General features: G+C 33.0%; 2 protein-coding genes across 3 annotated transcripts; one reads left to right on the top strand and one right to left on the bottom strand.

Moving 5' to 3' along the window:
* Window positions 1-510: 510 nt before the first annotated feature.
* LOC123907404 (phospholipase D beta 1-like) lies at window positions 511-5,586 on the top strand. The gene is made up of 10 exons (XM_045957665.1): window positions 511-1,804; window positions 1,917-2,033; window positions 2,165-2,359; window positions 2,733-2,981; window positions 3,078-3,146; window positions 3,246-3,393; window positions 3,655-3,803; window positions 3,901-4,077; window positions 4,303-4,500; window positions 5,138-5,586. The coding sequence occupies exons 1-10, from the start codon at window positions 851-853 to the stop codon at window positions 5,429-5,431; spliced, it is 2,550 nt and encodes an 849-aa protein (XP_045813621.1). The 5' UTR covers window positions 511-850; the 3' UTR covers window positions 5,432-5,586.
* Window positions 5,587-8,866: 3,280 nt separating this feature from the next.
* On the bottom strand, window positions 8,867-13,997 carry LOC123911108 (hydroxymethylglutaryl-CoA synthase-like). Of its 2 annotated transcripts, XM_045962458.1 has the most exons (12): window positions 13,769-13,997; window positions 13,347-13,453; window positions 12,602-12,734; window positions 12,023-12,166; window positions 11,694-11,852; window positions 11,378-11,451; window positions 10,647-10,722; window positions 10,435-10,490; window positions 10,260-10,347; window positions 9,942-10,082; window positions 9,699-9,848; window positions 8,867-9,258 (listed from the first exon to the last, which is right to left on the bottom strand). In XM_045962458.1, exons 1-12 carry the CDS (start codon window positions 13,841-13,843, stop codon window positions 9,046-9,048), a joined length of 1,416 nt encoding a protein of 471 aa, XP_045818414.1. In that variant the 5' UTR covers window positions 13,844-13,997; the 3' UTR covers window positions 8,867-9,045. The 2 variants fall into 2 exon arrangements, with proteins under 2 accessions (XP_045818414.1, XP_045818413.1); XM_045962457.1 differs by having other exon boundaries at window positions 10,260-10,490.
* Between the last annotated feature and the right edge of the window lie 839 nt (window positions 13,998-14,836).

Consider the following 14,836-nt stretch of genomic DNA (forward strand, 5'->3'; position numbering starts at 1 on the left):
TCTTCCATACATACCACTAGTTTTTCTTTATACATTTTTTTTTTTAACTATTTTATACATTAATTTTCTTTGCCTAAACTTTCTTATACATTTATAGTGCAAAGTAAGTAATATAAGCTGTGGTAAATTCTAACTATTGAATTTTTTATTTTAGACTTTACTCACTTTAGAGGATCCAATTCGAAAAGTTCAAAGTTCGATCCAAACATATCTAATAATATTCTCTTTTTTTTTGTTACATATCTAATAATATTCAGTTTCATGGGATGTTTAATTAGTTTGTGGTTTAAATTTAAACACACCTCTAATAATAAAAACTAGGGTCATGTTAAATAGTGTCCTGGACCCGGAGGACATTTGTTAAACATATTAAAAAAGAAATTAAAAATAAAGTTAATGCTAAAAAGATAAAAAAAAAAAATTCTTCTTTTAATGTATTAAATACACAAGTTTTAAGATAAAACTACGTACACTTAACTAGTGTCGGGTCACTGTAAAAACTAAATTACAGCAAGATGAGTCTTTCACGGCTGATAACGTGTTTACTGCTGTCCCTATTGCAATATATAAGTCATTCCATGGAAAAACAAATTTTGTATTTCCACTAACCATTTTCTATGTTTTCTTTTAACATTTTCTTCTAGACTTCTCATGTTCTAGTCACATTCTTGAACCAAATCAAACGCTCTTATTTTTTGACCAAATCCTCGTCAACTCAACTGTCTCAAATCAAAATGCTTAGAATAATAACAACCAACTTTAATATTTCATTGTTTCTTCCATCCATCAATAACATCTTTCAAACACCCTTTTGTGTTTTCCACATTTCTAATCAAATTCTGATCACAATATGGCTCATTTGGTTTATGGTGAAACTCCATCTTTTGGAAACTCACATCATGGACAAGGTCAACAACTTGTTCCATTTCCAACCACTTCAAGTTCTTTAAGGATTCTACTCTTACATGGTAACTTGGAAATTTGTGTCCATGAAGCCAAAAACCTTCCTAACATGGACATTTTTCATAAGAAAATGGGAGAAATGTTTTCAATCTTGCCTAAAAAACTTGGTGGTAAAATTGAAGGCAAAATGTCTCATAATCTAACAAGTGATCCATATGTAACTGTTTCTGTAGCTGGTGCTGTTATTGCAAGAACTTTTGTCATCAGAAACAATGAAAACCCTGTTTGGAATCAGCATTTTAATGTTCCTGTTGCTCATTTTGCATCAGAGATTCATTTTGTTGTAAAAGACAATGATATTGTTGGTTCACAGGTTATAGGTGCAGTTGGAATTCCAGTTGAAAAGTTATGTAATGGTACAAAAATTGAAGGCTTTTTCCCTATTCTTAATACTAACGGAAAACCGTTTAAGACTGATACAGTTTTGAGCTTATCAATTCAGTATACTCCTGTTGATAAGGTAACTCTTTATAGAAACGGTGTCGGTAATGATTATGAAGGTGTTCCTGGTACATATTTTCCACTTAGAAAAGGTGGAAAAGTTACACTTTATCAAGATGCTCATGTTCCACAAGGTTGTCTTCCTAGTTTGAAGATTGATGGTGGTCATGAGCATGGAGATTGTTGGCATGATATCTTTGATGCAATAAGTCAGGCGCGTCGATTAGTGTATATTGTTGGTTGGTCTGTTTATTACAATGTTAGTCTCATTAGGGATACTAGAGATGGAAGAGATTGTACTTTAGGTGAGGTTCTAAAAGCTAAATCACAAGAAGGTGTGAGAGTGCTTCTACTTGTGTGGGATGATCCTACTTCTAAAAGCATGCTTGGACATAAAACAGTAATCTTTCTTTTTATGTTTCTGATATTTGGTTACATTTTGAATCAGATAATAGCCTTTTAATTTGTAAACAGTTGCTTACTTCTATCATCACATTACTATTGATATGTAGGTTGGACTTATGAACACTTACGACGAGGAAACTCGCCATTTTTTCAAGCACTCTTCAGTTAAAGTGCTTCTTTGCCCAAGGGCCGGAGGAAAAGGACATAGCTGGGTCAAACAGCAGGTCAGTTTGGAAAACTATTTTGGTATATGTAACTGCATAATACTGCTGGTATCATGTTTTAGAAGTCGAAAAGATAAGTGCTGTATATAGTTTAAAAAGAGACATTTTTTTGCTTTTTGCTCAATTGTCAGGAAGCTGGAACAATCTATACTCATCATCAGAAGACAGTCATTGTGGATGCTGATGCTGGTCAGCATAAAAGAAAGATTGTAGCTTTCATTGGTGGTCTTGATTTATGTCTTGGAAGATATGATACCCCAACACATTCTCTCTTTAGGACTTTGCAGACAACACATAAAGATGACTTTCATAATCCTAACTTTGAGGTTAGTCATCCATTTTTTATTTTCATTAGTTTTCGACTTTTCGTCGTATGTGTTAAGAGTCGGGCATTGAATTAGATATGACTTGAAAATGTGTTTATAAGTGGTGACAGTCCTCATTTTACAAGCTGGTTTTGTAGGATTGAGCTTACACAACCCAAATTCTAAGATGGTATTATAGTTTATGCACGATTTGTTGGGTCACCTGTTATTAGGTCACTACTATCGGACCACTCGGGTCACGCTTCAGATGTCCAATCGTAGGCGTAACACAGGGTGTATTAAGAGCCTTACATTGGATGAGATAGTTTATAATTTTTTTTTTATTTTTAATAAGAGGTTATGAATTGATTAGGTTAATTTGTATACTAAACAGGGTTCTGTTACTGGTTGTCCAAGACAACCATGGCATGATTTGCATTCCAAAGTTGATGGTCCTGCTGCATATGACATTCTCACCAATTTTGAGGAGCGTTGGTTAAGAGCGTTAAAAATGACTAGACTTCAAAAGATGAAAACTTCACATGATGATTCATTATTGAGAATTGATAGAATCTCTGACATTGTTAGCATTGATGAAGTTCCTAGCCTAGATGAACATAATCAAGAGACTTGGCATGTCCAGGTATCATTGATTGATTGAATTCTCGTTTCCTTTGAGAAACTTCTTTAATATCAATTTAGACGTTTTTGACTATTTACTGCATTTTTTTATATGAAGATCTTCCGTTCAATTGATTCCAATTCTGTGAAAGGATTTCCAAAAGACCCGAAAGACGCTATACAAAGGGTAAAGTGACTTTATTCTCTTCTCAAATTTAGCTTCTTCTTTTTTTACTGTGAAGTGTGAAACAAAGATCTGACTGACTATGTTTACTTCATTGAACAGAACTTGGTTTGTGGAAAGAATGTAATGATAGACATGAGCATACATTCTGCATATGTCAAAGCAATCAGAGCAGCACAGAAGTTCATTTATATCGAGAACCAATATTTTCTAGGATCATCATATAATTGGGATTCATACAAAGACCTCGGTGAGTATTGTGTTCTAAATCCAATGTAGAAAGAGACAGATAGAGACGGAGATGAATGATACTCTCTCCGTCCTACAATAACCGACCTATTTGACAATTTCACATAGACTAAGAAAAATGTATAAATGAAAGAGCGACTAGAGAGTAATAGTAATACTTTTACTAATTACCTTGTCAAGAATTGATGTATTTAAAGATGTTATATTATACAAGTTGCAACATTCATCATTGTTATATTCATTCCTTTCTTTTTATTCACAGGTGCAAACAACTTAATTCCAATGGAAATTGCGCTAAAAATAGCCGAAAAAATCAAACAGAAAGAGAGATTCTCTGTGTATATTGTCATTCCTATGTGGCCTGAAGGTGTTCCTTCAAGTAAAGCTACGCAGCGGATTCTCTTTTGGCAGGTAAGCTTCTATTACCACTTGAAATGGTACCACATATGTTAGAAAACATTACTATTTATGCATTTGTCTCACACCTGCACATGTTTGATATTTTCAGTTCAAAACAATGCAAATGATGTATGAAACAATTTACAAGGCTTTAGTAGAGGCTGGACTTGAAAATGAGTATGAACCACAAGACTACTTGAACTTCTTTTGCCTTGGCAATCGGGAGCTCTCCGATAATGAAAACATTTCAAAAACTGTAAAACCTACTAGACAGAACACTCCTCAGGTATTTCGTTTTTACTCTCTTAAGTACCCTCTGTAACAAAACATAAGCAAAATTCACTTTTTTAGATTCATTGCATAGTTAATGTATCTGGTCTATATTATATGCAATGAACCTAAAACGGTGAATTTTACTTATATTTTGTCCGGAGTATATTTGAATATTTTTCCTTTTGTATCTCCTGATCAAATTAGTTTATCATTATTGTTTGCACATTTTGGAAACTAGGTACTGACTCAAAAGAACAGAAGATTCATGATTTATGTTCATTCAAAAGGAATGATAGTGGATGATGAATATGTGTTAATGGGATCTGCCAACATAAACCAGAGATCCATGGAAGGCACTAGAGACACTGAGATTGCAATGGGAGCATATCAGCCTAATCATACTTGGGCAACAAGGAAATCCAAACCTCATGGGCAGGCAAGATTTATAAGCTTTGAAGTACTTCTATTTGGATAAACAGTTTAATTAATCGCATATAACATAAGCACTTATCGTATAAGACTATATAACTATTTATGCCGGTAGATAAGCTTTTTAATTGACTTATTTGAGTTTATCTACTGACATTAGCACTTGTGAGTTTGTTTGTGAGAGTTTATGAAAACGGTTTATGACATATAATAAATTGTTTCCATAGCTCTCCCAAAAAGTTTATGACATACAATCTTTGTTGGTTACAAAAATTGATTTTAGCTTATTTCGATAAGCTATAAAGGATATCTTATAAAAAAAGCTTATACTATAGCTTATTTGAAAACTTCGAATTTAGTTTATATTTTGTTATAGAAATAATTTATACATAAGAACTTAATTAAGCAGAAAACAACTTATAGACACATCATCCATTGTTTCTATAGCTCTTCCAAAAAGTTTCACAAATGCTTATATCAGTTGATCAATTCAAAAAGTCAACAAACAGACCCTAAATTTTATTCCATCATTGTGAGAAAAATAATTTTGCTGTGTTTTATTGTTGCAACTTGCAACACAAGTTACTTAACTACTACGAATTTATTAAGTATTGTGTTGTGTTTGGTGCATGTGTTGTGTTCAGGTGCATGGTTATAGAATGTCACTGTGGAGTGAGCACATAGGAGGTGCGGAAGAATGTTTCAAGCAACCAGAGAGCATTGAATGTGTGAGAAGGATAAGGTCATTGAGTGAGTATAACTGGAGACAATACATGGCTGATGAAGTAACTGAAATGAAAAGTCATTTACTGAAATACCCTCTTGAGGTTGACTCAAAGGGAAAGGTGAAGCCTCTTTTTGGCTGTGAAACATTCCCTGATGTTGGTGGAAACATAAAGGGTACCTTTACTGTACTTCAAGAAAATCTCACCATCTGATTATTGCTAAGGTTGAACTTATTGCTTTTAATGTATTTGTTTAATTAGTTAGTAACTATTTTTTAACAATGTAACTTTTATCGTTAAGGAGAATGTTAAACATGTATCATAAAAACACGGGTTAAGGAAATAAATGTAAAAATTATTTTTTAGAATTTGTGCATTTTAATTTTTCAAGAATTATTTTTTTTTTGTATTATTAAATGCAAAAAAATTATATTAGAATATTTAACATGTGTTCTATGAGCACATATTAACATAATTCTATTACTCTCTCGCAACCGATATAAGCTAAAAAATTCTAGTGCGAAAATTTTATATTTAAACGAATTTCAACAAATAAGCTAAAAAATTTAAAACTTTATTTTGAATGATCTTAGATTTTAAAAATTAATTTGTATGAAAAGTGAATATAAAGTTAAATAATTCACGTATGAATTTCATTTTTGAAAATGACAGATATATTTTCTATGAATTATTGAAAATGACTTCGACTAAATTCTTGGATATACTTAGTAAGCGGTGAAGAATGCAGAGCTTTTGTAATCAATAGTCTTTAGTTGAATTAGTTTAATTTTGTGTAGGATGGGTTTTACGTAGTATGTTATTCTCATTCTACGTAAAATCGTCGTTTAAATGAGCATAACATGTTGTGTAAAATCGTAGGATGTCATCGTCGTTTGAATGGACATAACATGCTATGTAAAATCGTAGGATGTCCTCGGTGGCATCTCTATAAGGTGAAACTGAAAGAGATCCGGATCCTCAGGTTTGCTCAATATAGGATATCCTACAATGAAAAGCGAAATCTTAAGGTATATTTTTTTCTTATTATTTGTTGGGTTAAATATGTTTTTGGTCCCAATAGTTTCCCAGAATTTTCATTTTAGTCCCTGAAGATTTTTTTCACATTTTTTAGTCCCTGAAGTTTTTTCTATCAATGTTTTTAGTCCCTACTTTTCATGAATACAAAAAATCATTCAAAAATGTGAAAGTTTACACAAGTTGAACAAAAAGTAGGGACTAAAAACATTAACGAAAAAAATTTCAGGGACTAAAAAGTGTGAAAAAAATCTTCAGAGACTAAAATGAAAATTCTGAGAAATTATAGGGACCAAAATCATATTTAACCCTTATTTGTTTTATTGCTAAATGTACTCATCTTGGTAGTTGTGAAGATAAGAATCTAGTCAAAAAAAACTATTATGCTATGAGCCACATGAAAGGTCAGAAGCAAGCAGCTGAATTGTTATCTCATCCTATCTTTTGGTGTTCGGCCAGAAGAATAAACTTTATCTATGAGGTTTTTTGGCGATAAAAATGGCAAAACAAGATGCTCTTACGGAGTTTGAAAGACATAAATACCATGATGCTGTTTTCTTTTTCTCCATATCGTTCAAATTGCAATTTTTCTGAAGGAAACTATGTCATAAACTATGTGACCAACAGAGGAGATAAACTGTTGCCCTCGGTGCTTGGATCGTTGTTCGAACTTTTATGTCGTATTACAAAGATTAGTTGACTAGATAACCAAAATAGTATAAGTATTAATTTATGTGTTTAACAAATGGGTAAACTAGTAACATAAATGATAAAGGTTGTTACAGTAACCCTCCAAGTCTTAAAGTTTTGTATTTGTTCTATTGGCACACCTCACAAGCTGCCATATATTTGTTCAATTTTGGCGCTGATTAAGTACGGCAACGGCTTCCTCACAACATTTTTCAAACATGGCAATGACTTCTCAACAACATTTGTTAAAAATTAAACATGTTTAACAAATGTGTTTAACTCATCCTTTCACCACATGGAACAATCAAGGTGGCGATGGTCATGGCCCGAATCCGCAAATTGTTCTAGAGGTAACTTCAGAGCTCATAAGCTTCAAACTTAATGATTACAGAGGTTTAGCATCGGAGATTCAATTTGCAAAATATATCATGGCTAATGCAATGGACATTGAGGATTTGTTATGTTGTGTTTGCTTGTGTGGTAGTCATATAACAATTGTTGCTTTCATGGTACTTTGGATCAAGGCCGTTAATACCCAAATTTTGTAGTTACTTTGTGGTTTCGGATGGTTTCTCTTTAGAGTGATAGTTTAATAGAATTGTTGATGACTTGATTATAAGTTACAATATTGCTGCAAGCTTTTTCTTAAGCTTGAGAATGCTCCTAAGTGGTGGATGTGAGTTTTGTTCAAGACCATCTCCCAGGCTCAATTGATACCTCTCATTGGTTACAACTACTACTTGGGATTTTACTTCTTCTATGTCATTCATGTTGAATAAATAGCCAAGACTTAGACATGCAAATTATAAAATTGTGCGGTATTTTGCCTCAAAACATTAAGCAAATGATGTAAAATTTGAATAGTTGTTGAATCATTGACTGCATTGATCAGATACATCAATATAAGGGGAGAAAAAAAAGTTAATAAAAATGTACATACTCGTAATAAAGTAACTACTCCAATTATATATAACTAAAAGTTACATTGGGCAAAATGGTTAAAAAAGTTACATTGGGCATGCTTAGTACTCCACCTTCTCTGCAGTCCAAACAAACATTTCCAACATTGAAATAGGAAGAAATAGTTATTGTGGATGAAATGATGAAGTAAAAGAGGAGTTATTAAAGTTGAAATAATGAGAAGCAAAATGATGGAGATGGTAGAGTGACAGTTATTATGGGTAAAGGAAAGATGAGAAGAAGAAGCCAACACCTCTTGCAGAGAAGTTATTACTCATGAAGGGCAAAACGGCCAATAACCTGTGGTGTATATTGTTGGTAGGGAGAATTTATTTCATTAAAAGGCTTGAAAGAACTGCTTCATGTAAAAATTGATTCTATGGATGAACACATGTTTTTATTGACAGATGAATTGAGACTAACAAGTAAAGTAAGACACGTGATTGGAATTGCCAGACATGTTTTAAGTAGCTGTGAAATCAAACATGCATTAATGTGTATATAAAAAATTAGGGTTTATTCATGGTGTATTGTATTGGGGCCAGGGTTTGGTAGGATGAATGTTTTGCATTTGATTTCATTTGACATTTGATGATGTGGACCATATGAAGGAGATGTCCATTGGAAATAAATTTTTGCTGGTTCAAAGACATGTCAATGTCGAGAGACATGTCAATATCGAGAGAAGATTCTCTCCTGTTAAAATTTCCTGTAGTGTATTATCAACAAAAAAAAAAATCGGATGGATAGCCAGCCTCCAGTTGATTGTCCACGGGAGAGGATCCTCTCTAGTTAATGTCTACTCTATAAATGGATTTTTCTGCATTGTGACTATATCATAACTTCTTGTGTTGGGTGAGTGCTTGTATTATGTATATCATAACTAAGCTGTTGGAGGTTTATTCTAGAGGTTTACTATTCTCAACATATATTTTTTTAATTGATTCAGTAAAATGCAACAGATAACCTAAAAAAATAAAATTTTGACTTGAAAGTAACATTTTAAAGGGTAAAATACAATATTTGAACTGACAACAATTGCAACTACAGAAAACATTTGATTTCCCTTACAAAACTAATGCAAACAAGACCAACCCTTCAAGCTTAATTCCATTTATTGTTTGTTGCATATATGCTAACCATCAATGACCATTGGAAATCACACCGTTGACTGCATGAGTCGAATTGCTTTCACTAGATTTCGTTGCATAGAATCTACGATACATGGTATCAACTTCGGTGAGATAGAATGTGCCTGGAGCTAAAAGGCTACTGTCCTTGCTTGTTACATAATCCTTGGCACCATACCTATGTTCCATTAGCTTCAGTGTTTCAATAAACTTCTCTGGGGGGAACTGCAATTGAAAGAGCATGCATTCATCAAAAGACCATACAACATAGTACTTTGTTTCAGCATTTTAATAAACATTAACACAATAATCTAAACCAAAGACTGGTCGATTTCAACTATTAATTCTCATGTTGACTTGTAAGTATTAATCCACAGGCCAAGTTCAACAACATTTAAAATAAATGATATAAATCTTTTTCAGACTTAAATTTTTTTTAAGAACACAACTAAAAGGAAATGGAAAAAGAAAGTTCAAACACCAATCTGTATCTCTGTCCATTGAGAAACTTATCAGTTGTCTGTCAGAATATTTGTTAAAACAGATGCTTTCTTTATTGCGATACATTCTTATGTTTTTTGAAGTTATATATTAAATTTAATTTCAAAACTCATGAACATGTGGTTAAAACTTTCATATTTGACTAGACGTTTATGGATCAATACCTCTTGCCTTGACTTCAACTTTTCAGCAACATCCATCACTTGGGCAATGTTGGACAAGCTAAACGGATGTTTAGTTTCACATAATTGCAAGGAAAACATTGTGGAAGTCAAGCCACTTCCGTATGAGAATAATATCACCCTCTTCCCTTCCTGAAAATTGTAAGGTGTAAATATTTATTAGGAAGCGGGTAATATTGTCATGAGGAAGCTATATTTGTCATAGATAGTGGTCAGAAAATTTACCAATGAGCTATGTTTGTTGTGAATAAGGGATGCAAATGCTGCATAGATGGACGCGGTGTACATGTTGCCAACTTGCTTTGGTATCAAAGTAGATGGTTGTACCTTCTCATCGTATAGAGGCTTTGCAACTTGCTGGGATGCCTTTAAAATAAATAATATTGCACATCGTCAGCAAATATTTTCTCTACTGAATTTTAACATAGCATTAAAATTTGAATCCATACATTTTATTTCCATCCCCAATGCCAAAAAGGAAAAGTAACACAAGTATAAGATACAGAAGATTATTTTACTTATATTGTATATAGGATCACAAACCTTTTCAAGATCCCGGCTTTGGTAGCTCTCGTCATCCGATAAAGTTGCAAAAGGTCCTAGCTTTTCTTTGGTAACCTCATCCTTAGAGCTGCAATCATAATCAATTTTTAAACACCCATGCATTGATAGAATGAAAATTATAAAGTTTTCCAGAGGATGAATAAATGATGAGAACCTGGGATTCCTCAAGAAGTCACTGAAGACCAAACGAGCAAAACTTTTTTGCACAAGCTGCGGAAGTTAAAGTGTATCAAAAGGAAAATACAAACAGACATACTAAATTACAAATATACATATCATTTTTAAGTCAGAGCAAAAATATATAGAATACATAAGTCTCAGGCAGTTACAATACAAAATACTAAAATCCTTAAAAGTCTAAATTACCTTGTTATAAGGAGAGTGGAATACAAAGTAATCCGCATCAGAAAGAGCAAATGGTTTTCCCTCGTGTTTCTCATATCTGCAAAAGTAAATATAGTCAGGTACTTGGTCAGTTAGTTATTACTAATGTTTTGAACACAACATCAGTCTTAATACAAATATGAAGTGAGGTTTAAGGATATACAGTACATAACTACACTCACACACACACACTTGGTCAGAATTTAAATGATATTTTTTAACAAATATATTGTTATATTATTTACAGTTTAATATCGTAATAACACTATTATATTATTAAATTGATTTATTTAGTAAATGACTTTTCCACTATTAAGAGGAATGCTTATCAGCACAGAAGCTCAGTTTCACATTTGGCCCAATTCTATTCCTTCACTCATGCAGTCGGCTCTTTCCATTTACAACATTGGCAGGTGCCATTAAGAATAGTTATATCCTATTCCTAACGTACAAAGAAATCACCCTTTTGGCCTAAAGAAAACATTGGGAACCTCATTTAAGAATTAGAAATAAAAAATGTGGTGTAGTTTATAATAAAATTTTCAACAAGGGCCAGGCCAGGCCAGGTCAGACTAAACTTGCATCCAGACAGCAAAATGTTGAATCAACAAAAAATATTAGGTTATTCAAGTTGGCTCATTCCATCCCGTAGTTAATATTATAGCAAGTATCAAGAGAGTAGAAACAAAATTGTCATTAGAGAAGAGACTTACTTTTGACAGAAATTTTTATAGCAAGTATCAAGAGCCATGAGGTAACATGTTTGTGAAAGCTTTCCGTCGACAACCTACAACAAAAAAATTATGCGGATTTATTTCACTAGGAATCCTGAAATGGCTGTATGTGGATGCCGTAAAAGTAAACAGACATGAACAACAATGCTATCGTTCATGGCATATCAAAGCCAAATTAGAGTTGCAAGGATGCTTTGATTATCGCATGTGAAAAACAATTGGAAGTTAGTTTTCAAGTTATATGATCCCAAAGTCAACTATTCTGACAATAATGAAAAGGGATTGAAAAGCTTACCGGATATTCACTAGCAAGGTCAGGTTTGTAAAAATCATAAACATGGGACATATGACTTCCCCTCAATTTGCTTTCAAAAGCAATAGGAGCATCAGGACCAATTAGCATAGCAATAGCAGCAGCTCCTCCGGTAGGTCGAGCAGGACCTTCAGCATAGACCTGAGAAAGTAAACATCAATTGATTAACTCCCAAACATTATGACAGAATCCAGGACATTCTTCTTTTTAGTTCAGAACCAGTGGTGTTCTTAGAATCACATATGAGGAAACCATGTTTGTTATTACTGAATATGGTATAGAGGCAACATATAATTAGGAAACTATCTTACTGCACTGTCGGTACAGACAACAAGTCCATATCGTCCATCCCATGAATTGCTCTCCACCCAGTTGACACAGTTGAACAAAGCGGCAGTTCCTCCATAGCATGCATTAGTTGAATCAACACCTTCAATGTCAGTATTTCCATGTTTCTGTTTGTTCCAGACAAATAGATAAATATTGTATTAGAAAGCCATGTAGATAAATTGTTTGATCAAGAAAATAATAAGACAAACAGAACCAATCCCAATGTGCTTATTAACACTACCTACATCCTATAAATATCACAGAGTGAAACATTAACAACTTTACATGAAAACATTCACTGGTCCTACTACTATGGTTATAGAATCAGGATGAAAATTACACACTGCACAGATAACTATATGTCTCTGTGAGCTCTGTTTGATATACACAAGAATGAGAGGCTGCTCAAGAGTTTGCGATCAAAGTTTAAATACTCAAAACTAAGGTTTAATCACCATGCAAATAGGTGTACTGAGATCGACATTTAAACAACAATCAGCCTACTTTGACAAGCAGAATCATATATCTAATGTCCATGTGGTTAGGCATGGAATGGATACCTCAAAGATCTGCATCAAGAATGTCTTGATGGATTTGCTTTTGTCAATCACAGTCTCACTGCCTACTTCAAGACGACCAATTTGTTTAGGATCGATCCCATACTTCTCAAGAAGGGTAGAAACCACTGTCAAACTGCAGATGCAAAAAATTAATCACCAAGAGACGAGATTAAGAAAATGATGAATTACCAAATTGAATATAAAGCTTCAGCATTTAAGTCCTATTAAACAATCACACAAAACATGTAATAAAACAATAAAACCACACCAAGACTTAAAAAATCCCATGAGTTAAAATACTTATTTCAATCTAAAACTGACAATATTTGTTTTAGCTGTACTGTTGTACATAATTCAAAAGTTAAAAAAACACCTTGACAAGGTTTTAAATAGTTCACCGCAATCATAAGCTGTATTCACCAGATTACTAATTTACATGTACCTCAATGAGGGTAAATCAAACCATAATTTAAAGTTTGTTAGCTGTAAAACTTGCTTTAACATTACCAAACTTCATGTCATGTTTTTATGATATCCTAATCAATCAGTAACCACAAGCAACGACAAATCCAACGATAGTGACATATCAAAGTACTCCGTCCTGTCACTATTATAAATCAGATTGAATAATCGATACATTCGGTTATAAACCAGATTATTCCGTAAACCTAAAAAATGTTATTCGTTGGTAATAGTGACCGGAAAAAGTAGTAATCTGCTAAAAAATGAAAGGCAAAGTAGAAACCTCATTGAAATGACATCTTCTACATCTGAACAAAATGACATGCAATCTTGTCCAAGTCCAATTGTATATTTCCCTTTACTGGCACCATCATGAGCCTCCAATGCTTCCTGCATGTAATAAAAACAAAAAAGGTTAAAGTAACTTCAATTTAAATCATTAATCATTAATCAAAAGTTCCTAAAAAAAGAGAGATACATTGGTTGTGATAATCTAATCTAACATGAGAATTAGAAAACCAAAACCAAAACCAAAACCAAATCCAAATCACACAGAAGTTGGAGAGAGCGTTACATTTCCGGTACAAAATCTAGATTAATTGGATGATTAAGAAATAGTAGCAGCAGAAAATCTTGATTAATTAGTACTAGGTGTAATTAGTACGTGATTAAGTAAGTTAAGCAAAAGAGTGAAGAATCAGTGACCTGTTGAACAGCATTAGGAGGGAAATAGATATCAAGAGCGAGAATTCCAACATTCTTTGGTGTTTCTGCTGCCATTTCTGATTGATGCTGCTACTGATTCTGGTTTTGGTTAGTTACAACGGAATCAGAAAAGATCTGTTAGAAAAGGAGAGAGTGAAATTTCTCGCTGAATGAATGAGAGAGAGATAGCCAAAGGTGTTTGTTTGTTAATCTAATCACATGGAAATGTTTGTGGAACTTTGGGTGTATTTATATATGACTTTAATTGATGTGCACCGTCGGTGTAAATATTTTTTACACATACATCCAATGATGCGTTGCCAAATCATTTAATGAATGTGACACATCATGTGTTTTTAATTACCATACATGATGTGTCGGTACATTATTTGATGCATGTGCAAAATAACTTTAGACTGACGGTGCATATAAATTAAATTCTTTACGTATGAGTTTAATTGATGTGCACCGTCGGTGTAAATATTTTTTACACATACATCCAATGATGCGTTGCCAAATCATTTAATGAATGTGACACATCATGTGTTTTTAATTACCATACATGATGTGTCGGTACATTATTTGATGCATGTGCAAAATAACTTTAGACTGACGGTGCATATAAATTAATAAATAAATAAATAAATAAATACTATATACTATAAAAAAAATAAAAATATTATTACGTACTAATTAATAAAATGAAGCAGCCCACCAACAACAAAAGCCAGCTGCTTGTGTGGTAATTGAAATTGGAACGAACAAAAAATATAAAATGCGGAGTTTGTGAGTTTCCGCGACGAATACAAAGAAGTGAGTGAGGGTGAAACAACCATATTTTCTACTTGTACTACCTTAAGTAACCTTTCTTTTTCTCTTTATTTACCACTTATTGCCATTTTGTGTTATACAGCCACCCAGGGATTTGGATCTCTTCAATTTTCTCTCATGTTTTTTCTCATTTTTCTTAATTTAAAGGTTGGTAGATTATAAAGAATAAGAAGGAAAAAAAATCAACTCTTAGATTAAGAAACATGAGAGAAAATTGGAGATAATCCAAATCTCCAC

The sequence above is a fragment of the Trifolium pratense genome, linkage group LG2 (genome assembly GCF_020283565.1).
Source record: "Trifolium pratense cultivar HEN17-A07 linkage group LG2, ARS_RC_1.1, whole genome shotgun sequence".
NCBI classification, from domain to species: Eukaryota; Viridiplantae; Streptophyta; class Magnoliopsida; order Fabales; family Fabaceae; genus Trifolium; species Trifolium pratense.

Bases quoted from the DNA above. Each gene is read 5' to 3' on its own strand.
- LOC123907404 (XM_045957665.1), top strand. From the start codon at position 851: ATGGCTCATTTGGTTTATGGTGAAACTCCATCTTTTGGAAACTCACAT. The intron at 1,805-1,916 runs GTAATCTTTCTT...ATTGATATGTAG, and splicing joins GCATGCTTGGACATAAAACA to GTTGGACTTATGAACACTTA. The intron at 4,501-5,137 runs GCAAGATTTATA...TGTTGTGTTCAG, and splicing joins AATCCAAACCTCATGGGCAG to GTGCATGGTTATAGAATGTC.
- LOC123911108 (XM_045962457.1), bottom strand. From the start codon at position 13,843: ATGGCAGCAGAAACACCAAAGAATGTTGGAATTCTCGCTCTTGATATC. The intron at 9,849-9,941 runs GTAAATTTTCTG...TACAATTTTCAG, and splicing joins ACAACAAACATAGCTCATTG to GAAGGGAAGAGGGTGATATT. The intron at 9,259-9,698 runs GTATTGATCCAT...TTTCAATTGCAG, and splicing joins AGTTGAAGTCAAGGCAAGAG to TTCCCCCCAGAGAAGTTTAT.